The sequence below is a fragment of the Osmia lignaria genome, chromosome 2 (genome assembly GCF_051020975.1).
Source record: "Osmia lignaria lignaria isolate PbOS001 chromosome 2, iyOsmLign1, whole genome shotgun sequence".
Classification (NCBI taxonomy): domain Eukaryota; kingdom Metazoa; phylum Arthropoda; class Insecta; order Hymenoptera; family Megachilidae; genus Osmia; species Osmia lignaria.
In genome coordinates, this window is record NC_135033.1 from 9,772,275 (window position 1) to 9,795,133 (window position 22,859).

The 22,859-nt window shown below is 42.4% G+C and overlaps 3 protein-coding genes across 16 annotated transcripts in view; 2 read left to right on the top strand and 1 right to left on the bottom strand.

Moving 5' to 3' along the window:
* Nucleotides 1-19,224, top strand: part of LUBEL (Linear Ubiquitin E3 ligase) — a 35,237-nt gene extending 16,013 nt beyond the window's left edge. Inside the window, exons 1-20 of one of the 14 annotated variants that reach the window (XM_034334197.2) lie at nucleotides 326-438; nucleotides 4,218-4,307; nucleotides 4,396-4,797; nucleotides 6,089-6,295; nucleotides 6,370-6,597; nucleotides 6,665-7,128; nucleotides 7,196-8,283; nucleotides 8,871-9,088; nucleotides 9,196-9,291; nucleotides 9,459-9,626; nucleotides 9,971-10,327; nucleotides 10,392-10,575; nucleotides 10,646-15,786; nucleotides 16,469-16,666; nucleotides 16,726-17,004; nucleotides 17,081-17,170; nucleotides 17,263-17,419; nucleotides 17,534-17,864; nucleotides 18,591-18,759; nucleotides 19,054-19,224. In XM_034334197.2, the coding sequence (XP_034190088.2) occupies nucleotides 4,245-4,307; nucleotides 4,396-4,797; nucleotides 6,089-6,295; nucleotides 6,370-6,597; nucleotides 6,665-7,128; nucleotides 7,196-8,283; nucleotides 8,871-9,088; nucleotides 9,196-9,291; nucleotides 9,459-9,626; nucleotides 9,971-10,327; nucleotides 10,392-10,575; nucleotides 10,646-15,786; nucleotides 16,469-16,666; nucleotides 16,726-17,004; nucleotides 17,081-17,170; nucleotides 17,263-17,419; nucleotides 17,534-17,864; nucleotides 18,591-18,759; nucleotides 19,054-19,083 (9,870 nt within the window). In that variant the 5' untranslated portion in view covers nucleotides 326-438; nucleotides 4,218-4,244 and the 3' untranslated portion in view covers nucleotides 19,084-19,224. Of the gene's footprint in view, nucleotides 1-325; nucleotides 439-2,435; nucleotides 2,457-4,217; nucleotides 4,308-4,395; nucleotides 4,798-6,088; nucleotides 6,296-6,369; nucleotides 6,598-6,664; nucleotides 7,129-7,195; nucleotides 8,284-8,870; nucleotides 9,089-9,195; nucleotides 9,292-9,458; nucleotides 9,627-9,970; nucleotides 10,328-10,391; nucleotides 10,576-10,645; nucleotides 15,787-16,468; nucleotides 16,667-16,725; nucleotides 17,005-17,080; nucleotides 17,171-17,262; nucleotides 17,420-17,533; nucleotides 17,865-18,059; nucleotides 18,308-18,364; nucleotides 18,534-18,590; nucleotides 18,760-19,053 lie in introns of those variants that run through there. The other 13 variants (XM_034334199.2, XM_076689110.1, XM_034334191.2 and 10 more) reach the window with 13 other exon arrangements.
* A 126-nt stretch (nucleotides 19,225-19,350) lies between these two features.
* LOC117608716 (uncharacterized) lies at nucleotides 19,351-20,212 on the bottom strand. Its single transcript, XM_034334243.2, has 2 exons — nucleotides 20,074-20,212; nucleotides 19,351-20,001 (listed from the first exon to the last, which is right to left on the bottom strand). Exons 1-2 carry the CDS (start codon nucleotides 20,160-20,162, stop codon nucleotides 19,395-19,397), a joined length of 696 nt encoding a protein of 231 aa, XP_034190134.2. The 5' UTR covers nucleotides 20,163-20,212; the 3' UTR covers nucleotides 19,351-19,394.
* Nucleotides 20,213-20,772: 560 nt separating this feature from the next.
* Nucleotides 20,773-22,520, top strand: LOC117608715 (type 1 phosphatidylinositol 4,5-bisphosphate 4-phosphatase). The gene is made up of 6 exons (XM_034334242.2): nucleotides 20,773-20,915; nucleotides 20,999-21,189; nucleotides 21,262-21,471; nucleotides 21,547-21,687; nucleotides 21,841-21,895; nucleotides 22,002-22,520. Exons 1-6 carry the CDS (start codon nucleotides 20,834-20,836, stop codon nucleotides 22,085-22,087), a joined length of 765 nt encoding a protein of 254 aa, XP_034190133.1. The 5' UTR covers nucleotides 20,773-20,833; the 3' UTR covers nucleotides 22,088-22,520.
* Nucleotides 22,521-22,859: the final 339 nt, after the last annotated feature.

The following is a 22,859-nucleotide window of genomic DNA, read 5'->3' on the forward strand; positions in this document are numbered from 1 at the left end:
AAGAGGACCTCGTGTTTTGCGCGCGTGCGCTCGCGCGCACCTTGTCGAATAGTCGCACAGAAGGACGTAGGAAGATTCCAGGAATAGATTCACCTGCCGACAAATTAGTCGAGAGGCAAGGCTGAAACTACGATGGTAGTTTCGTTGATGGTTCGGATCGTTGTTGGTTCACGGTTACACACGGCTGTTCCGGTTGCTTCTCGACCTTCGCTACCACGCGTAAGAACGTTTTCTGCCACGGTTTTCGTGTGTCCGCCACCTGGAAAATGAGGTCTCGCCACCAAGCGAGGCGGCCACGCGAGAGCTCGAACCTGAATATCGCCACCTGCTTCCTTCGACGTTCCAGGAAGATCTGAGGTGAGAGGGACGGCCATTTTGAGGGACCGTTCTGGCTCTCAGGTGGCGCTATCGTTGGAGAACCGTGGCCTGAACCGGTGTGTAGGTATCACTGTTTTACGTGAGCTCACCTGGCGATACTCTGTCTCTCTCTCTTTCTCTCTCACCTGTACCGATACTCGCACATGTTCCTTGGGAAACGTTTTGTTGCGAACGAATTTGCTTTCTTTTCTTCTTTACTGCCTCTTACGGCTTCCTTTTTAAGACCTAATTTAGGCGGATAGTGTCAGGAGTAAACACGAAGATCATCGATCCGAGGGATCGAATGAAATTTCAAAGGCAAAACTTGCTATTTTTCATTGAATCGATCTTGTAATCTAAATACCCTGGTATCATCGGCTAATAGATAAGAAATATTATTTCCCAAGTGAAAATAATCAACTAAAGCCTTATTGATCTCTGCAGGTTCGATAATGACTGTAATATTTAACATTAATCATCGCGTCAGTCGGATATACTGTACGCGCCCACTCTAGGGTTAATAATGGATGATTATTTCAGGCCCTAGTAATTTCTCGAGGTTGCTGGAACGCGGTCTCGATTCACTACTTTCATTCGAACGGCTGATCGATACCCGATGGGAAAAAAGAAAGCTGAGAACGAGTGGTGGGTATGCTCGGCGAGATTGGTGGGCGCCGTTTTAGGATATGCTCGACGCGATCACTTTGAAATCCTCCCGTGAACCATGCCACGCGATACACGATATTCCGTACACCGATACAACTTGTTCGATTTATTGCAATTTTCTACGGTTAATTGTAAACGATGGAAGAGCGTGACTTTCTGTTTGCTTTGGCATCGTTTTTTCGCCTACTTCTTTTATCTCCGCAACTTTCACTTACGCATTGGGAACACAATTCGGTGGAATGTGCGTGGACTTTTTAGCCAGACGATGAACCGTACGTTCATCGAGAAAGTCGGCTACTGTCTTCGAAAATCTAAATGATTTCATAATAGTATTCGACTGTTTTTTTGGAGGAAAAGAAGGCAAGTGTAGCAAAAGAATTATTATGATAAAAGAAAATAAAGATATCTGAAATGAGATCATCTAAAAGGTGGATATACCGTAGGTGTGCAAACCTTTCCTCGTTTCAATGGAAAACAGGTAGATAAATTATTGAAATGAATTGTTAAGATAACGATCTCGAGTCGATAAATTGTCGGCGGTTTTCGTGCCGTTTCTCGTGTTTTGAAAGGAGAAGGAAAGAAGTCAAAGTTCTAACGTAATCCGGCATTTGATGCCCACGCGAGTGCGAGCGTTTCTACGCACGTGGGAAGCGAGTTGTAAGCGATGATGCAACCTCGATATAATACAGATGCAAATATAAGAAGGAGCACAGTTAGCATGTAATTACACTTGACTGCATTTAGTTTTACGACTTCCAGCTCGTACGTTCCGCCTTTCGAGCATTCCTTATACTTTTTCTTCCCCTCTTCCTTGGCCGACCAATGAATTACCGTGAATGGAATGCCGATAATTTGTACCTTTATCGAACGTTTCTTTCTTCTCCGCGAGAGAAGCATCGCGAGTATTTTAACAGGTTTCGCGTTCGCTTTACAAAATCAAAAACATGTCGTTTTTCCGTGGAAAATCGAGGGAGAAAAAGGTTCGTTAAACCTAACCGTAGCCCGACGTGTGCCACGAATATCGCGAACGTCCCAATTTCGCCGACGTTGCCCGTGGAATTCGAGCGAACGAAAAACAAGATCAAGATCCCTGTAGAGCGCCGTTCAAAAGAGGCGCGACCGGGTTTCGTATACCCTGAAGAGAAGTCGGTCTAGAGAAGTTGCGTGCCGTCGTCTCCTGATATATTTACGCGAACGGGGAGACTTGGGTAAAACGGTGGCATCGGTCCAGCAGCCACGTTACGGAAATAGATTTCGGCTGGTGGCGATGCAACCAGCTCTCCTTCTAGGCGAACGTTGCCGAACGCTCGGAAGCAGCCAGTACCGTGACGACCAGTTGCCGAGGAAAATCGGAGAAATCGCCTTCGTGTGGTCCCACATGAATGTGAGTGCGATCTTCCTTTCACGAGTGCATTATCCGTCGCATCATGGCCGTACGTAACGATACGATACGATACGATACGATACGATACGATACGATACGTGCCACAGTGCGTCCTTTGTTTTCTTAGTGCTGTTCTCGATAACATGGTGCATCGGCCTGGAACCGCTCTCCACCGCGTGGACATCCTCCATTTCCTCGATAGTTCGAAACGCGTTTCGTTCTCGCGAAATTCATTAAGACCTTCTAAATAAGTTTGTTATCTTAGGGATAAATATTGCTAGCTTATCCTTTAACAATTCCATTACCACCCTTAGAGTGTAACACTCTTAAACCCTTCACTCGTCGCGTTAACACGAGTAGCGAACTACTGGAGTTATAAATGTGACGCCTTCGAATCCCTATTTGTAAACCTTCGTAATTCATAATTTTGCGAATACAGTTAAAAAATAAGGCAATCCTCGTATTATCGTTACTATCGTATCGAGAAAAAGTGACGAATTTCATAGCTGAAACGAAGTTTGTTTATAAAGACACGGGATTATGATGACTGTTATCGCGGCGAAAGCATCTGGATCTCATTCTACTTGCGCTAAACTGTGAGGGAAACGAGCTTAGAAACTTAATTTAGTTGATTGGGATTCAACTTCGCCTACTTCCGCAGGGATACGCGATTCGTGACACGTGTCAACAAAACATGTTCGATCACCAGCTATTAAACGAGTCTTTAGATTTTAAACGCCTTCAAGATTGAATTTAAATTGAAGTTTGTAGGATCATTAACCGAAAGATGATGAAGTTTCCAAGGAGATATTATTACGTGGTTGAAAAAATTGTTTATAGAAGATGTCTGGTGGGCAGGGGCTAGAGTTTGGAACGTTTCCAACTTTTCTAGACTTTTGCAATTTCATCAAAAAATAGCGTCTGATAGAGTAAATAGATTCTTTTGTATCAAAAGGCTCTTCGTTTTCGAGTAAACTTGTTATGATTATGACAGGCGAAGAAATTGTTAAAATTTACTCTTGTTAGAATTCATTTCTCTAGCTGTATCTGTGGATAGTGAAGAAGGTTTGTAGCTATCGTGGCGCGATCTAATTTTGTAATTCTTGGAAATTAGACGGTTTGTTGCTCGCATAGTAGATCGGACAGCAGCATAGAACAAAAGAGTGTGAACCGTCGGGAAGAACAGAAGGGGCGAACGTTCTAAAGATACGTATGGCTCTAATTCGAGATTCTAATTCATGCATGTGGAACTCAACTGGACTGGAATCGTGAAATTATTTTTTCTTCCACCCAGGGAATAGTCTCATCGCAACCGAACGATGAACGATCGATTTATTCCTTTCCTGCTTTTTATAAATAAATAAAATTTCATTCGTATCGAGTTAACTTGTTCAAACAAACACGAACATTATCCTTGATACGTTTGAGCGAACGATCGATCATTCGCTTGCGAATTTCTGTGCATTCGTACGAACCGGTGTCGCGTGCCATTCGGCTCGGTTTTATTTCTAGACGCGGAACAGGATTTTTTTATCCCCAGAAATAGATTCGATTTTGGCCGCTTCCGGCCCAGTGACGTCACGCTTTCTCGATGATCCACTCGAAAAATCTCGATTGTGCGTCTGCGAAATCGCATTCACCGACGGTTCGTCCAAGGTGCGATGACATGAATTCACGGTTGGCATTGCTTGGCAGCCGAACACGAGTCATCGACGCTGCCAGCTTGTCAGCCCAATTCGAAATTGCATGTAAAAAAATCTGTCGTGATCCGCGTGCGAAACGTTTCTCCAAAGGTTGAAATCTGTTCCAGAACCCGGGAGCTGAAAAATGGCGCCCGATGGCCATCTCGAACCCATCGACCCGTTTGCGCATGGCAAGGTCCATGCCCCACTGGGTAATGGTGCGTACGAACACACCCTAACTTCAACATTTTTCCCTCCCTCGTCCCATCGAGTAGAATAACTAGAAAACGTTTCGGTTACCGAAAGGCGCAGCAGCAGAAGGAAACGGAACAACATCAGCAACGACGACCACCGACCCCACCGAAGATACCTCCACCCTCGCTCTCCGGAGACTGTGGTGACCCGGACTACGAGATCATCGAATTTCCCACCCGACCGCAACCTCTAAAGTCCTCGACACCGAACGTCGGCAAGTGTGCATTATGCGGCACGGAGAACGTGTTCGCACGTTGCGACATCTGCAACGGCAATTACTGCGAGGCCTGCGACGACATGAACCATAAGCACCCGAAGAGAAAAGGCCACGTACGAAGAAGAATCCTGACGGAATTCGCGACGAAAACGCGACCGCCTTTGCCACCGAAAGGGGAGAACCTGTCGAGTCCACCACCGATCCCTCCGCCCAGACGAAATCGCAAGAACGCTCAGGTAGGATGCAACCTGGCCTGACGCTTTCATCCCTTTTCGTGAATTTTCTTTCAGGCTCACCTCGCCTCGTCGACCTCAAGGCGATACCGAGTCGAATCAGGGGCTCGCTACGAAATTCGTTCGAGATCAGCGGAAACCAGGTTGCGAGAGTCGCGAATCATATTTTTTTATCTTCTTAAAGCAGCGAGTAGTAAGGCGGGCATTACCGATTCCTAAATTTTCTCATCCGATGTCACTCGCCCGCGGTAGACGCCCATCCCTTTAAAATTTCATGCATTTACCCTTTGTTCTGTTAACCTGACTAATGAACAACCATCAGTCGCAACTTTGTCTCCGGTGATTCGTATCGTCCTCGACGAAATCTACTTGGAGATGTTATTTGTTAATTGTTGTTAGTTGTTTATATCATGTACTTAGACTTCTCGAACGACGGCCGATTTGTTTCTAGAGGGAAAAGGGAACACGTCACACCGAGGCAACGATGATTGTTATTTAGCGCAACCGTTAGTCGCGTGAAGGAATTTTTATATAGATGTTTAAGTTGTTTCTCAAGATACTGACAGATTTTATTGTATATTGTCGTTGTTTCTTTTTAATACACCACGTTACCGCAAAACACTACTGCCGTATTCACTGAACCTGTTCACTCTTTCACACTGTCGATTCGACGATCAATGGCTGCAAAAGACGAGATATTAAACAATTTTGAGCTTCCTGCCTTTCGTACATCATATGTGAGCTTTGATTAAAACAATTAACACCACGGTGAATATGGCAGGACGAATGATTACGGTGAACAGGGTGTTTCGATGCGCCTTACTTTTATTTATTTCTTTTTTTTTTTCACTGTTCATTTAACATGCACACGATGTACATTAGTTTCAGCTTACAGCATCGCACAAATTAACCCAATGTTTATTTATAATTTGTATTATTTAAGTTGCAAGTGGTCTTGATTCAGCATCAGGAACACTGTCGTTTTATTTCATTTAACTTTGTCTACTAACGCTTTGTTTATCATCGATTTAGCCTCGCCTGTCGACGCAATTTAATTTTAGCCCTGCTCGAGCTACCTTCAGCCGTGAAGACGCGCCAACCCTTTTTCATTCGAATACCTTCCTCTCGTCGCCGTCCTGTTAAAAAAAAAAAAAAAAAAACAAAAACAAAAACAAAAAACAAAAAAAGAGAAACGAAAGAGAACAAAGAATTTTCAAAGATGAGAAATACGACGACACGTGACGACTACGGTTACAGTCCCGATCGTGTAATAAAGTTCAGGTTTCGCGCTTAGGCTAAATCGACGCAAAACCAGGGATCCACGAATCTCTCCTTGATCGAGAGGGTCGGCAGCTTGAAGCGAAATCTACCGAATACCGGCCGGCCACTCTCGGCTACCTTAGACGCGAAAACCGTATCGAAATCCATGCACGCCGTCAACTCACCCTCTATCGATGGATCTACATCGGGAACAGGCACCGACAAGATGTCTACTCTTCAGGTGAGCTTCTCTAACGAGGAGGGAACTCCTCGAAATTGGAGTACGAAACATGAAATCCTTCTGCGAATGTTCAGGAGAGGTACAGAAAATACCAAGAAGCGATGAGAGCTCAGGACGCGAACAGAAGAAGACACACTTCCTCCGACATTTCGAGAGACGCGTTGAACGCAAGGCCAGTTAGCTTAGGCAGCCCGAAACTGCCGCCTCCGGTTCCACCTCCGCCCCCGCCTAGATCTATGATGCAGTCGACCAGCGTTTGCGATTTATCCTCGCCTCAAATGTGGAATCCTGGAATGCATCAGGTAATTTGAATTTACACCTCGAATTTCGCAAGAACATCTAACCGTGGCCGATTATTTTATTCTTCAGACACAATCGATGGCTCATCTGGGCCCAGGAGGCGTGCCCCTAATGTGGTACCCACCGAATCCCCCATGGGACATGACCATGGGTGGTTCGACGATGAGTTTGAACCACCCAGCAATGTGGGCATATCCCATGGGATATCCTCCGTCGCAAATGCTTCCACCGCATTATCCAGGCTCTCTGTCGAGAGCGCACAGTCCCGCGAGAAGCTTAAAATCGAGCAGAAGATCCAGGGCTGCCTCGCCCTCGCCCAGTATGAAATCCAGGAAATCGTTAGCCTCGAGATCGCGATCCAGAAGATCGCAAGGATCGCCGTCCGACGCGAGCTCCGAGGATTCCGGCGAATCGGACTTTGACGACAGGCTTTCGCGCAGCTCGAGAAGCAGACGGGGAAGCGTGTCCAGGAGCGCCAGACAGAGGAGCTATCACGAGGACGATAGGAATTTGTTACCCAGGAGCCGTCGCGAGTAAGTTGAAATTCGCGACAGTAATTTTGGCAATTTTTATTAATATTATTAATAATATTGCTCTCAGGCGCTTAATGTCGGAAGAGAGGATGACGAGCACCGAGGATCAATGGTCCGAGGGTCACTCTAGCAAACAGTACCCGCCGCTGCAAAACACCACCAATTCTCGTCGACGTTACGACCAAGACGAACGCAGACTCTCGAAACTAGATTCGCGATTGGATCGCGTTCCAAACGGTAGCTATCGTCGAAGACGAAGCACCGACGAGGAATCGTCGGATCGAAGGTCCACCTTACCAGCTCGATCGTCCAGGGTCACCAGCTCCTCCGACGATCATTTCGAGAAGGCAGAAATATCAGCTAGACGGAAAGAAGACGATGTTCCGGTGAAAAGAGCCTCCTCAGTACGAAGGGACGTAAGATTGGACGACTTTGAGAGATCCTCTCGCCGAGATTCCCGAAGATCCTCCATCGACAGCGACACGCAAACACCCAGGAAGACTACCTCGCGAGACGTGTCCTCCAGAAGAAACCGGGAAGCAGAAAATAATGACGAGCTCGTGCCTCGTCCTTCCTCGAGAAATCAAAGAAGCCGCGATCCGTCCCGAGATCGGGAGACACCTTCGAAAAGAGACGTTTCCGTCGATGAAATTGATCAATCTCCCGCCAAACGAGCTTCTGATAATCAGAGCAGCAGGAAAACACCGTCTCGCGAGTCTGTCCCTAGGAGAATTCCTCAGAGCGATGATAAACAGACGTCGAGACCCGGTAGCAGGAATCAAGAAGAGATTCGGAGAAAAGAAGGGAAACGCGAAACGATAGAGGATCGTTCGAAGTCACCGAAAAATGTCAGCGAGAGGATCGCGATGGAGATACCGAAAGAGGAATGGGCCTGCGAGCATTGCACCTTCATAAACGACGTGAACGATCGCGTTTGCGTGGTTTGTTGCAAAACTAAGAGCAGTGCGTTACCGCCGAGTAACCCTGAAAATTCCGAGGATGTCCCAAGCGCAATCAGCGAACCTTCTAAAAGCGAGTCAGCGACCACGTCGAGCAACGTGAGCAATCCGAGTTCCGATTTGGAAAAACGAACGAGCTTGCTAAAAATTTCGAACAGCGAGGAAAGTGGAGATAGCGGTTCTGCAAAGAACAAAGGTAGAGCAAGACGCAAAATCAGCTTTTCCTTTGGTACCAAATCGAATAAGTGATCACGATTATTTGTACCTGTTCTCTTGAATGTTTCTCCTTCTCCTGGTCCACCTTCTTCTTTTTTTTTTTTTTTTTTTTTACGAAAGTCAAGAACGAATAGATTGTCCTTTGTCGATGTATACCCTTGGATGAATAATAAAGAGACGTGCAAACTGTTTCGTACACGCCCGGTGGAAACCAAATGCATAGTCGTATTTGAAATGAAGCCACTCTCTCTCATTTTTTTTATTCTCATCCAGTGTTCGATCCATGTCTGACGTACTTATTATTCATTCAAGAGGAGCTAGTTTCAAGCACGAGCGTGCATTTGGCTACTGTTCTTTCCATATCCAAAATCAGTTGATCGAGTTCCTCGTGCAAGTTCCTTTGAATCCTCTCTGGATTGAAGTTTAACCCTTTCGTCGTAAAGGTAATTTTGAAAATCTGTTTTAATGAACCATTAGCTGTATCCTTGAAAAATTTCTAAGCCTAGTCCAAACCTACCTGTGTTAAAAACATATGTTTCCAAAAGAATGATCTGATTAAATTTACAGATACGCAAGAAAATCCTCCCGTTGAATACTCTTCGGTAACGAAAAATGAGTCCACAGTAGGAACGAACAGTGTACCAGAGTCTGCCGATAACGTTGATATTGCGAACGATAGAAGAACAAGTCAGGAAGCAACGAAACGACCGATGCTCGAAAAAATTTCCAAAACCCATTCGGTTTCCACCGGAACCTCGCCGCCGCCTCAGAGCATCTCCACTCAAGTAAGACGGGTGTATTTTATTTCGTAAGGAAAAAAATAGAAACTGTCGTTTCGAGTAAAGAAAAGAAGGAACTTGAATGTTATTGGACTGGGAATATACTTTTCCAGACGTACGACTATCTTCCAGTGAGAGGAAGCGCAGCTTTCGTAAGAGCTGCATCCGCCTCGAAGGGATTATTGTATTATGAGGACAGCGACGCAGAGGTAAAACGAAAAATCAATACGTAGATTCGTGAACTTCCTTTCATCTAAAGCTAAAGTTTTCAAACTTGAATGTTTCTTTGATCGCTTAGAGATTGGAAGAAAAATTTCAATGATACAAAAGGGAGAGACACTGTCGTTTATTAATATTTCAATGATTTAATAAAAAGAACGATACGGAGCGTCTGTTCCAGGAACAAAGCAGATTCGCGAACAGTCCAGAGCTCTATCCTCACACGATCCAGGAACAATATCTTCAGCAACTGATCGCCGCTCCTAGCAGGGACCGCACGCGACGAAACTCCATCGACTCGACCCACCTTTATTATCGTTCCAGGGTAAACTTGTCAGCTATCCCTCGAGAATCATTGGTTTTCAATCCGAGCTAATCCTCGCCACGATTTAACACTATTCGTTAATGAAAAATTCCGTAGCCTCGGTGTGAACGTAGACAGGATACATTCACTGATATTCACCTGTACTTCCAACGATCATCCCTGAAATACACAATGTGTGATTTATTATAGAATAGTCTTAATATAGTCTTAAGCCTGTAACAGAAGGTACATCTTACGACGATCGAATCCTTCTTGTTCATCGATCCTGCATCGTATCTTTCATTGCGCTTCTTCGTCGTTTAATCGTTTCGATTATCGACAGACGAATTTCGCTGGTGTTTCAGGAATCCAGTCAGCCGAGATTCCTGGAGGCTGGCCCCAGTTCGCAGACCGTTTCAACGCTGACCCGTCAAGGTCTGGAGATCGTGGAGCTTCTGCGAGAGGCCGAGAGACACGGATACTCGACGGATGACGTTCAGGTGGCTTTGTCGCAGGGTTCCAGCAACCCTATCGACTGGCTGAAGACGCAATGGCCTCATCTAGTGGAAACGGTGCAGGTTCTGGCGACCACTCAAGGAAAAGAACTGAAAGAGAACAATGTAGGGATGCTTTCGGCCGCAGAAGCGAAAGAAGCTTTAAGACTGACGAAAGGAGACGTTTGGAACGCTGTCGCGATGGCGATTCAACGTAGACAGTTAAAGGTAAAGGATTTAAGGGATGTTTCTGAGAGACGCGTTGACGAGAAATTGAAATAACTTTTGACAGTGCGAGGAAATCATGAAGAAAGGCAACTTCGTTATGCCGGAAGTGGTGAAAGCGTTGGAGAACAACGCCGGTGCCGAGGACGCGGCTTTGTTCGAGCTGCAAAAGAATCAATTGAAGCCTTTCTTGATGAGGATCTGGGGTCCTCCGGTCGGGGTGGAAAACGACGAGGCTGCACCGCGGGAAGGTTCGGCGAACATTGCCGTTCTGCTTTCTCCGATTGTCCAAAAGTAATCAGGAAATGTTGATTGTTATAGATGCGGCAGGTGCGGTCGGTGGTGGAGAGGGTGTTTCCGAACAGGTTTCCAACGTGTCGGACTCGGAAGCCAGGAAGCAGGTAATATCACCAATCGTTGAAAATTTCGTCGCGTTGCAGGCCGACTTTCAAAAGCAACTGGCAGCCCTCAGACAACTGACCGATAACTGGCAACTTGACAAAGACCCCCTGAACACGCTCGGTAATAAGCCTGATAATCTGTATGAAAGTAACGCTGACCATCGAATTCTAATTAATCCAAATCTGGTCCCAAGGGCCGCACAACACCTCGATCTAGCCGACACTGTTCACGTTCAGACATTGGAGAACGAGCAGTCGAAGAGACCCCTCGAAAATGAAATCGAAACACCGATGATTAATAATGATGTTATGGTTGAGAAAGCGAACGAACCTATCGAGATCAAAGACAGTATTCAAAATGATCATTTAAAAGGAAAAGAGAAAATAGAAATTTTTATTTCCGATAAGGGTAAAAATGATCCACTAATAAAAAATGAAACTTCAGTTGTTAAAAAAGCTGATCAAATTATTCAAAATAACGATTCCCTGAGAAATTTAAATGAAAAGGAAACGGTGGATATAATTCTAGTTTCTGACAAACAGAAAGAAGTAGAAAATGAAACGATAGTTGAGGAAATAAATGTACAAAAGAGTGTTGCAGAAAATTTGCTGCAAGAAAATTCGAACGATGAAACAGCGAAGGTAAATTCAGTCACAAATAATGAGAGAAAAGAAACAGAAAATCTTGAGGAGAAGGAAAATTCAGAAGAAAAACCCGTCTCCGGCTCAAGTGTGAGAAAAGATAAGTCAAATGTAGAATTCAAAGCAAACGATGTAGTTTCGAAAGTAAGCGTAGAAAGTGTGGATGTAGAAGTAGACGAAAGAAAAGACAAAGAATCGCTTGATTCGCGCGTTAAAGAAAACGAAACGATATCCCAAAAGAGTTCAGATCCTCTGGAAAGCAGCGTGCAAGTAGATAAAGCTGCTCCTTCACGCTCGAAAGAAGGCGAAACGTCCCAAAAGGTTTCAGATCCTCAACAAAGGACACTGGACGCGGATAAAGATTCCTCTTCATCGAGCATTCCCTTGCAATCTAACGTGGCAGAAAATTCGTCGGAAAATCAGCAATCTGATTTAACAAACCAACAAGATAAATCCCAGCAGAACATAATTAATGTACCCAAATCCTCTTCTGAAACTCCAAATGTTGACGAATCAACGAATAAATCAAATAAAGTAGAAAATGATCCTGTGATGCAACAAAATTCTGAACAATTAATTATTGATAATGCTAATGAAGAGAGTTCGCAGAAGAGCAGCGAAACACAAGTGGCCACTGTAGAAGCACTGATATCCGCTGTGAAATCATTGCCAGAGCAACTGTTGGGTCCATTTATATCAGCAATGCAGATGCTTTCACCGAAAAGATTGAATATCGAGCCTGTTCAAATTTCCACCGAAACGGTGGAAAATAAAATTGAAGAAAAAGAAATTGTAACGAAAGAAGGGGGGGCTGAAATCACGGTGGAGCCTGCGACGACTGCTGAAGACATCGAGAGACTACGCGATCTTGAAAGGGTAGGTACACAAGAGAAAGACAATAGCGGTTCTAGTAGGGTAGAAGAAGAAACGATAGCGGAGACATTTGACAATAGTCGGATTCCAAATGACGACGCGAAAGTAACGCAATCGCGGGAAGAAATAAAAGAAGCCGCGGTGTACAAAGTAAGTTCTCCGGAAGTTAAAGAAGACATGGTGTCGAACGTTCGACGAGGTATGGTATCGTCGATCGAGAACGATTCATCCGGTCGTGATCGTCTCGACGGAAGTTCTGAAATTCATGATCCATCGTCATCGTCAAAGGAAGTAGACAGCTCTTCCGTGAACGACATCAAAGATTCTCGAGCTAACAATGCATCTTTGAACGACCAATCATTCACGACTGATAACGTAATGAGACACAACGAGACCATTGGCGCGCAATCATTATCTAGCGAAACGTCATCGTCGTGTGTCGGTGAATCATCTAACATAGGAACTAGGGTCGCCGATGATAAGCGTATGAAATTAATTGATGCCAGTTTGGTTGCTGATAACGAACGCTCTCTGGTTAATTCAGAGCACAAATTGCTTCAAAGTAATACGACTAATTTGCCTGTAACGTGTTTAACTATCACTATCGAGCCTTCTAACGTTGAAAAGAAATTAGACGAGCGGGAATTTTCTGAGAATCTGAAAATGGGTATCGAAAAGGATCTTCAGGATTTTGAAATTTCAGAGGATTTTAAAAATGTCGAGCAAGAAATTTCAAAGGATTCTGAAATCCTTGTTGAAGTTTCTGTAAATCCTGAAATTTCAGAGGATTCGAAAAACGTTACTGAAGAAGTTTCTACCGATCTGAAAACAGTAGCCTCTGAAACTTCAAAGGATTCTGAAAGTATTCCACACGAAATTTCCTCCAAACCCAATGAAAATACTCTCGAGCACTCGAGAGAATCCAAAAAGCTTGAAATTTCCAACAAACCTAAACTAATTGTCCAAGAAATATTAAAAACTCCGTTGCACGTATCCGAAAAAGTGGAACAGCCTATCTCTGTCGCGTATCATATCCCCAAGGATAAAATCGATACTCGTCCAATAACTTCTGGAATCAAGTCCCTCGATTCTGAAGAAAACCTTCAGCAAATTAATGTTCAGTCAAAAACAGAACGGAATGATCAATCAACATCAACGTCCAGCGAGAAAATCGATGAACTAAGAAAAAACCCATCTTCCAATGAAGCCAATAACGATGCTTCAACAATTCCGGAGCAGGATTCGAAGGAAATAATTGAAACGAACGATTCAAAGACGGTGGTTCTGTCCTCGGTACCTTGCTCGATATCAAACAGCCTCGATGCAAATAAAGCTTGGAAAGCACTCGCGAATACCGGAACGACAATTTTAACTATTTCAAGTGGCCCTCGTATTACCGGTCCCTCGTCAAACTCGCATACTTCGGCCGCCGAATCGGTCGTTAACAAGCCGAATTCTACGAATACTAACAAAATTCCAGCAAGCCCGGTTGCTCCTAATAACCTAACCGATACATCCTCTAACGAATCGAACTCGAGCAGAAAAATCGAACCCCTTCGTTCAGATCCCAAACTGTGTGAAAATCTTGGCAAACCTTCCTGCGAAGATGAAAGTATTGCAAAAGATTCGAATAATAATACGTCCCAATCGTTACCTCTTCCTCTTTCTAACGAAAATGAAACAGAGAACGGTCTTCTCGATGAGATCCATGTTAACGACGTGCCCCCCGGAGTAGCTGAAATCATAGAGATCAAAATAACAGAATCCCCGATGATTGCGGTGAACGATTGTGCGCCAATCAACGTTCCGGAGAATAAAATCAGTTCGGCTGACGAGGAATCGATGAAGTCACAAACGGAGAGCGTAATCGAGGAAGTTGTTACGATTACAAGAGAAAGCGAAATTAACATTGGTAATAATAATGAAGTCGATGCGAACGAAGTTGAGAAAAAGGTGCCGACGAAGGAGAGATCCAAATCTCCGGCGAAGAAGGTCGCCAGAAGGAGGTCTCCCGTGAAAGTGGTGAAAAAACCGACCGGTATACCGCGACGAAATTTCGGAAAAATTAGCCCGCGATGCAGAACGGCCGCAAAAGTGAAAGAGGTCAGCGAAGTAACCCGCAGACCGACCCTGTTCAGGCGGAGCCCAAAGGAGAGCCCGGTAAAGGGCAGCTCGAAGGTCCTCGTCGAAAATGTCGCGAGCAAAGCGAAAGCTTCGTGGACGAAACAAAAGCAAATTCCAAAGAGTTCTACCTTGAAAACGCCTGAAAAGAGATCGACGATCCTGAGGACGTTGTCGAAGGGTTGCGAGCAGATTAAGAAATCAATTATGCAGTCCAACGACAGGAAATCTAACGAACCGCCGAGGGTGAAAGAGAATTCGAAACCAAAATCTTTCCTCTCGAGGATACCTGTGTTCACTGCGAGACGTCATCTTCGGCAACCGACTTCCAAGAGTCCACAGCAAATTTCCAATAGAGTATGTACCGGTAGTTTAAACAACACCGTGGCGTCCAGTCAGAAGACCGGAAGAAAAATTGCTCCGGAGAGCGTTTCGAAGATTGGATCTCGACTACAAGTCACAGCGGTGAAAATCAATGATGATTCCGAGAATAAGAAGATGGAAGCTGTAAAAAATCCTACCATCCAGATTCCTGCGGGCAAAGAACCTGGAAATGAAAAGAAATCCCAGGTAGACTCGAAGAGCAACGCTGAGGTAATCGTGTCTAAGGAAGATCCGGTGTTATCCGATGATTTGGACTCGAGTAACAGCGAATCGAGCGAAGAATACTCGGTGGACGAGACCTCGGACAATGCCACGTCCGAATTCGAAAGCGCCGCCGAATCCGACATATCCAGCACGGAAAAACAATTTTCCGACAACGCTTTGGACAGCATGGAGGAATTAACCGACGCCGAGATCCTCCTCCAAGAGACCATCAACGCGATCAAGGCTAAGATATCCGACTCGGAGTTCGAGGGATCCGAGAACGAGTCCGTCAGCGATATCGAGGCTCGGGACACCTCTAATTCCAGCGAAACTTACGCGGACGTGAAAGACTGGTCGCTCGACGAAGAAGAGGAATTACAGGAGGATGAAGAACGAAGTTTTAATGACGAAACATCCGAGGATGAAACTTTGAAAGCCGACGAACAGAAGACTTACAAATTAGATAAAATCACCCTTGAGGTACCAAAAAATGGTACCTCTTCGAGTGACACTGTTAAAAAGAAATCTGCTAAGACTAACAATAAAAAGAAGCTTGAAAGAAGTAATAATTGTATGGGGGAGGTGCGGAAGAAGATTGTTTCGAAGGGTGAGGTGAAAATATCGAAAGGGATGAATGAGAAACGAACGAAAGGGAATCGTAGAGCGAGTACAGGCTGCGATAGGGGGTTGGATCAGGGAGAAACGTCGAAGAAACGATTCTCCCTGGTAGCCAGTTGTATTCATCGGTTCGAGGGCGAAGAGAAATCAGAAAGGGAGTACGTGGAAAGTAGAAGCGGCAACTCGACGACAGGGGTATCTCCCAAAACGGAACGGGAGGTCAGTAGACGTCAGTTGTCAGAATCAATTGTCGGCCAATGTCTACAAACAGCTCGAAACGTATCAAGTGACCGAAAAACAAAAAACGAAGAGCAAAAAGCAACCCTTTACAATTTGATAACCCTGTTTTGACTGTAATCTTAAGCTGATTTTTTTTCTTTTTTTAACTAGAAACTGTCCGTAAGGTAAGTGCTCCTATTTTGATTTTTTTTTGTTTTGACTAATGATTTGCTTATTGCTTCAGCAAAAAAAAAAAGAATAATTGCTTGAATAGATTAGAATTCGAGGTTTGTACCGTTCACGAGGAAACCGCGACTGGAGTTTAATTTAATATCGCAAGACACAATTTTTCCATCATCCAGTTAGCTGACCGTCGAAACGAAGAAGACTCGACGGAAAATTCGTTTTGCATTCCTCGCTGTGCGTCCCATTAACGCATTAACGTTCCTTAATACTTCCTGCGGCTCGCACGTTAACGAGTAAGCACGATATTAACATTTCGATCACGATGTCATCGTTAACGCGTCGAGAGCTCGTTTCTAGACGTTGGTGTTAGTCTCTTCGTCGTTTTGCATGTCCTCTATTCGCGTGTACCATTGTCCATCTATCCGTTTCAGGGCGCTCGAATCATTTATTCGACCCTTTTACGTTCAAGTTCGAAAGGTTCCGTTTGCGTTTGCAGAGAATAGCGCGTCGTCTGTTGGCCGAAGGTAAAGCGTCGAATTACGACGAAGCGGAAGTGGCCGCCAGTTTGCTGGCCCTGAAATTCGGAGACGTCGAGGCTCTTCAAGCGGCCAAAGAATGCTCCAGCGTGGAATCGGCGTTGGCTTTCTTGCAACAAGAATGCGAGCTCTGCACCGGTCGTTTTGCGATGAGTCAGGTAATTGTATCAAGTTTAATCCCTGAAGAGCGGCTTCTAATGAACTTGTATCGTTTCAGATGGTGTCGATGCTGAAGTGCGTGCATCGATGCTGCAACGAGTGCGCGAAGAATTACTTCACCATTCAGATCAGCGACAGGAACATCACCGACGCGGTTTGCCCGTTCTGCAAGGAACCTAATCTGAAGGACGCGAACGAGGACGAGGTGCTCGAGTACTTCAGTAATCTGGACATACAGCTGAAGACACTTTTAGATCCTCCTATTCACGAACTCTTCCAGAGGAAACTGAGGGATAGAACGCTGATGCAGGATCCCAATTTCAAGTGGTGCATTCAGGTGTTCCCTTTGTGCAGGATATTCGAACCTCTCTATCCTTCAGCACCTCGAGTAATCTGATGTATGTTGCTTTTAGTGCTCGAGCGGATTTTACGCGGATCCGGATCAGAAACGATTAATTTGTCCCGATTGTCGATCGGTCACCTGCGCGCAATGTCGAAGACCGGTACGTATCTTAGGAAATTTAAGAGTAAACGCGGCGAAGCGAAAGGGGTAAACGGAAATTACATCCTCCGGAATGATCAATTTCACTTTCAGTGGGAGAAACAGCACCAAGGAATTACGTGCGAGCAATTCGCCGCTTGGAAAGACCAGAACGACCCGGATAATCAAGCCGCAGGCTTAGCCAAACACCTGGCTGATAATGGGATAGATTGTCCTAAATGTAAATTTCGTTATTCTTTGTCACGAGGAGGTGAGTGGATTTAACAAAATACCATTATCCTTACGTTGAATAGGATCTTCTTCGTCGGTGTCTTTAAGTGGACCATGTTTAACATAATTATTGGATCACAAATTCCCCCTGCAGGTTGCATGCACTTCACGTGCAGTCAATGCAAATACGAGTTTTGCTGCGGTTGTGGCAAGGCATTCATGATGGGAGCGAAATGCTCGGTCAGTCCTTATTGCGCGAAACTGGGCCTTCACGCTCATCATCCGCGAAACTGTCTCTTTTATCTTCGCGACAAGGAGCCGGCGCAGTTGCAACAGCTGTTAAAAGATAATGGAATCGAGTACGATACAGACGGTCCGGCCGGGGAACGCAAGTGCAAAGTGCAGTTGCAGAAAGAAACTCCCACCGGTGTCGTGGACGCGATATGCAACTCGGACGTGGTCGAGGGACACGCTGGTCTCTGCAGGTAATTCTGTCAAACTTTTGCATGGGTTATTAGCAACACCTTTTTGATCATCTTATACACCCTTCTTCGTTAGGTATTAATGAATATGCATTAAGTCTGGTATTAATTTGATGCTGTACCAAAAAATGAATTGGCTACTTAAAAGATTACTTTTTCCATTGTGACGATGACGTAATTTCTTTCGTACTCTCGCAGCGTGATTCAGCTGCTTTGTGAAGGAGAACACAAAGGCTGAATAACTAATGATACAGTAATTAATAAGACGAGTGTACTTTATAATGACCTTGAACAGCCATTTGATTGCTACAAGGAACATCAAAGACCAACTCCGTTTCCGGAACTTACTGCATGGGACAATTCTTTTAGCATCTTCAAGGCGACCTTTCTTTTCTTCCTCATTAAAACAATAGACATGACAACAAAGAGAATACTTGGAGATGTTAAAAGAAAGAAATGATTTCCTATCATAGTCTCCTCTTAACGTGTCCTTCGATATTCAGGATTCACTATATCGAGTATCTAGTCCGATTGATCCGGCAAACCCAACTGGAACCACTTTCGTTGCTAAATATAGACGATCTTGAGACTTGTGTCAGACGCGCAGGGATAAAGTTGCCATCAAACTGGTATGGTCGTGATCCAGAACATTACAGGATGGACTTGATCGAGGTAAACGAAAAAGAATCGTGCGTGGCACGACTAAATTCTGGGTACTTTTCCCCGCAGGCAGCACTACATTGAATACTTGGCGGGCCTGGTACTGAAGGGCAAACTGGATCCCGTGGCGATCTTTGACTTGAACGACGCCAAGCAAGAACTGCGCCGTCGGGGAAAAGTTCCCCCTGCGAAGGACCAGGAAATGTCCGAGCGGGATTATCTCGAGGCGTGCATTCAGGTGACTAACAACTCCTCTCCTCTCTTCTTCTACCTCGACACACTGACCGAATTAACACGAAATGCATGAAAGTAGACCTTCGCGCATGACTTTCACAGTCGAAAAACGTGCATACGTGTAATACCGCTGAAAACGGTCGGGAATTGTTAAGTCAGTATTCAGTTTTCACCTCCTATTCCTTTTTGTTTTCATTACCTTACATCAAACAACCGCTCTGTGGATGAATTACATCGTTAATAAGATATAATTTTTTATGGTTAATTAAAGAGAATATAACGTTTGATTATCTTACAGGTTGTACGAAAAGAGATTCCACTGGAGTAAATAGAAGAACAATTAACGCGCGACTTTGTATGATTCACTCTTGATGCATGATGTATAGTGTATTTATTTTATTATATGGATAATGCTGTAGAGAACAGTTTACAATTACAGGAAATAAAAATTGACAATTATTTAATGATTCATGCACGTACAAGAGTCGATTTTGTCAATTGAGGATAGAAATTTTTGAATTACAATACAAGAATGATAATTTTTTCTTTTCTTTTTTTTTTAATAAAAAAATGTGTCAAATATTCCTTATATAATAAGTAATAGAACTTTTATAAAATACTTTGATAATAAATTAATTTCTAACAGAGTTCTGTTAAGAAACTATGTAGACTCTTTCTCTTTGGAGGTGTTGCACCTTGATTCACAATATCTTTTAATCTATTTATGTTTAGTTTCTTTAACTTTGGAGTTGGTGTAATAAAGTTTGTAGTACCTCCTACTTTTCTTGTGTTTGTTTCTTTTAATTCTTCCTCAATTCTGTCTGTACTCAAATTCGAAATTCCAGAAATATTTAAACCAGCAGTTTTATCTTTGGTTCTTTTCTTTCTTCGTTTTTGCACACTTTTATCAATTTCTAAACTAGGTTTCTGTATTCTTATCCTCTGTGGCTTATCAAAAGGTAGTTTTGTACTTTCTAAGCAAACTGAACATTTCAGTAGCAACTTATTTCTTTTATTTTTTAAGCATTTTTCTACCAGATTTCTTTGAACTTTAGGTATTCTTTTTTCATTATTGTTCATAGAATGTATAATCTTCTTAACAGATTTAGAAAGTGGTTTACCTTGTAGTAATCGAATACTATGTTTTACTGTATTCCAAAGTGATCCACAATATGGACACATCACAGAGGGACTAAAATTTTGAGATGGTAATAGTATTCCTTTGCTTATTCTTTTACATTTCTCTCTGAAATACAATAAAATTGTTTAATACATGTACATATTAAACCTAAGATTACAAAAATCATCTATAACTTACATGTAAAATGTTTGCAACTTTTTACTTTGCGAACAATTCAATTTTGTTATGAACTGATTTATGTTCCATAAATGAGTTACTTTTTCCATATCACTTGTTTATGTTTATACAAAACAAAAAAAGTTAAAAGATGTTACACATGCTGCTTATGTGTATCACGAATGCTTACATAAATGTATAGATAATACGTATATATATAGATAATACATCTCCAATGATCGAATACTTCCGCTTTAACGATATATAATAGCAATCAAACTTTTGAAAAGCCGTGTAAACGTTGGGGAATGCAGTTGCGGACAAGAAGTGATCGTATTATATGGTTAAAGTGTGTCAGTATAACGTTTGATAAACGTAGTATTATGCTTCATAAGCAGATTACATTAGTTCTCGGAAGAATCTTCGACTCTCATGATAGCGTTATTTAACTAATAGTGATCTTTGTTATTATTAAAAAAAACAGAACGGAATAACCTTAACCACATCGAAAACATCACTATTTATTGAGTAACAGGGCAGCCAACGTGGAAAAATGTCAAAGTGCTCGTCGAATTCCTAAACCAATCTATTAATGATCGACAATGTATTAGTACGGGACATATCCATTGTAGAGAACGGTTTCTGTTCTACAAACAGGCAGAACCACGGAAGGTGTTAGAAAAATTTGTATTTTGTCATCCTTGTCATCGGAGTACCGGGAGTACTGTCAAACAATACTCGAAATAAATTGTTGTCGTTAAGGGTAAATTAATAGACCGACATGGGTGACGGGAGGAATGGTGAACGGCAGCCGTTGTTAAATAACGATAATGTCATTTACAATTCACAAGCGAGTGATTTGGGTAAATAATATTTGATCTCAGTTGTGCAAGGATTAAATTTGTTTAATCCAGTTCCTTGATTTATCCATTATATTTAACATTAGATGAGACGCAGTTGACGGTCAGTGCAGTAGTACCTGCAATAGGTCCTGATGAGTTACCACCTCCATATGAATCATGCACTCAATCAGGTGGTATGCCTATGGTTACTTGTAGAGTTTGTCAGGCTATGATAGATATATCTGGTAAAAAGGACCAACATGTTGTCAAATGTGGTCAATGCAATGAAGCTACAGTATGTTCATAAACAAATTCACTGTAGTGAACAACAATGAATTGATAATAAAAGTATTTATTATTTTTCTAGCCCATACGAAATGCACCACCAGGAAAGAAGTATGTTCGTTGTCCCTGTAATTGTTTACTAATTTGTAAGAGCTCTTCACAACGTATCGCTTGTCCAAGGCCAAATTGTAAACGTATTATTAATCTTGCTCCAAGTCCAATTACACCACCTGTTCTTTCCATGCCTGGAATGTGTAGGGTATGCTGTGCTCACTGTCATGACACATTTTTGGTAAGAATCAAATGGGAATATATTCTTCATACAGGAGTACATTTTAATTAACATGCACCATTTTATATCCCTTAGTTTAATACTTTGAATAATGCTTTGGCTCGATGTCCACATTGTCGAAAAATATCTTCTGTTGGTCCAGATTTTGCTAGAGGTCGAGGTATTGCATTCATTATTGTTGGAATAATAGTCCTAGTAATTGCAATAGCTGTGACTGTAAGTATTATCATAATATATTTTTATAAAATTATTCAATAAATATTTTATATAGCTCATAAGGAACTGTCAGAAATGGACTTTATTTTATTATTTTCATTCATACTTTTCCTAACGAGAGGTCGTTAATCCTAATATTATGTTCGTTTACAGGTTGGTACACATACATATGTGAAAACTAGCGGTGGAATTTATGTAGCTTATGTTGGTAAGTATAAGAAATGATCTTTATCTGATCTATTTTCTCGATATAAGCATTAATTATCGTAATAAGTACACAATTTTTATTGTTATAATTCTAGTCTTTTCTCTAGGTGCATTTCTACTGGCACTTTTGTGCTTGGGACGCAGCATTTATTATTGTACAATGAAAATTAGTATGATAGAAGGTCCCATGTAGTCCCCTGAATGACAATCAATTGGTAATATTTTAAAATCGATTCCTCTAACATCTATGTCGTATAATAATATATTTAGATCAAATGTTTATAGTAACAATATGACATACAAGTCCATTTTGGACAATACTTGGTAGATGTATACATTCTTATGAATGCATATGCAAGTTTGTATTGTTAATATTAAGCAAACCCTCTTTACGTATGCATATGCAGATATACTTACATGTATGGACAAAGAAAACGTGTATCTGATATATGACACTTTCTCATGTAAGGTAATATATCTAGAATTACTAAAAAATGATGGGGTGCCCATTTTAAACATAAAGAATTGCTCCTCTGCACTTTTATATACAAGCACAGGACCAATAAAATATCCCTATTGTATTGTTTTCATATTTGAAATAAAGTACGCTATATATGCTTTCTACATCTAAGGTAAACATATAAAATGCACATAGGTATATACACAAATATAACATCATTGCATGATTGTTATTCCAATTATAACAGGCTATACATACAGCTACATACATTATGTTTCTAACTCCCATACTTGCATTGTTCTTTAAACATCCTTTGAAAAGAAAATCTGAATTAATATCATTTAAAAGACACTTTGGGAATTATGTATTATTTGACATGCAAGTAAAATTATATAAAATACACATATTAAATGTTATCTATTTTATTACTACACAAATTATTCAATTATTTCCTTCCTTTGATTAACAGTGCAGTAATAACATAATTTTAACGTTATGCAAAGAT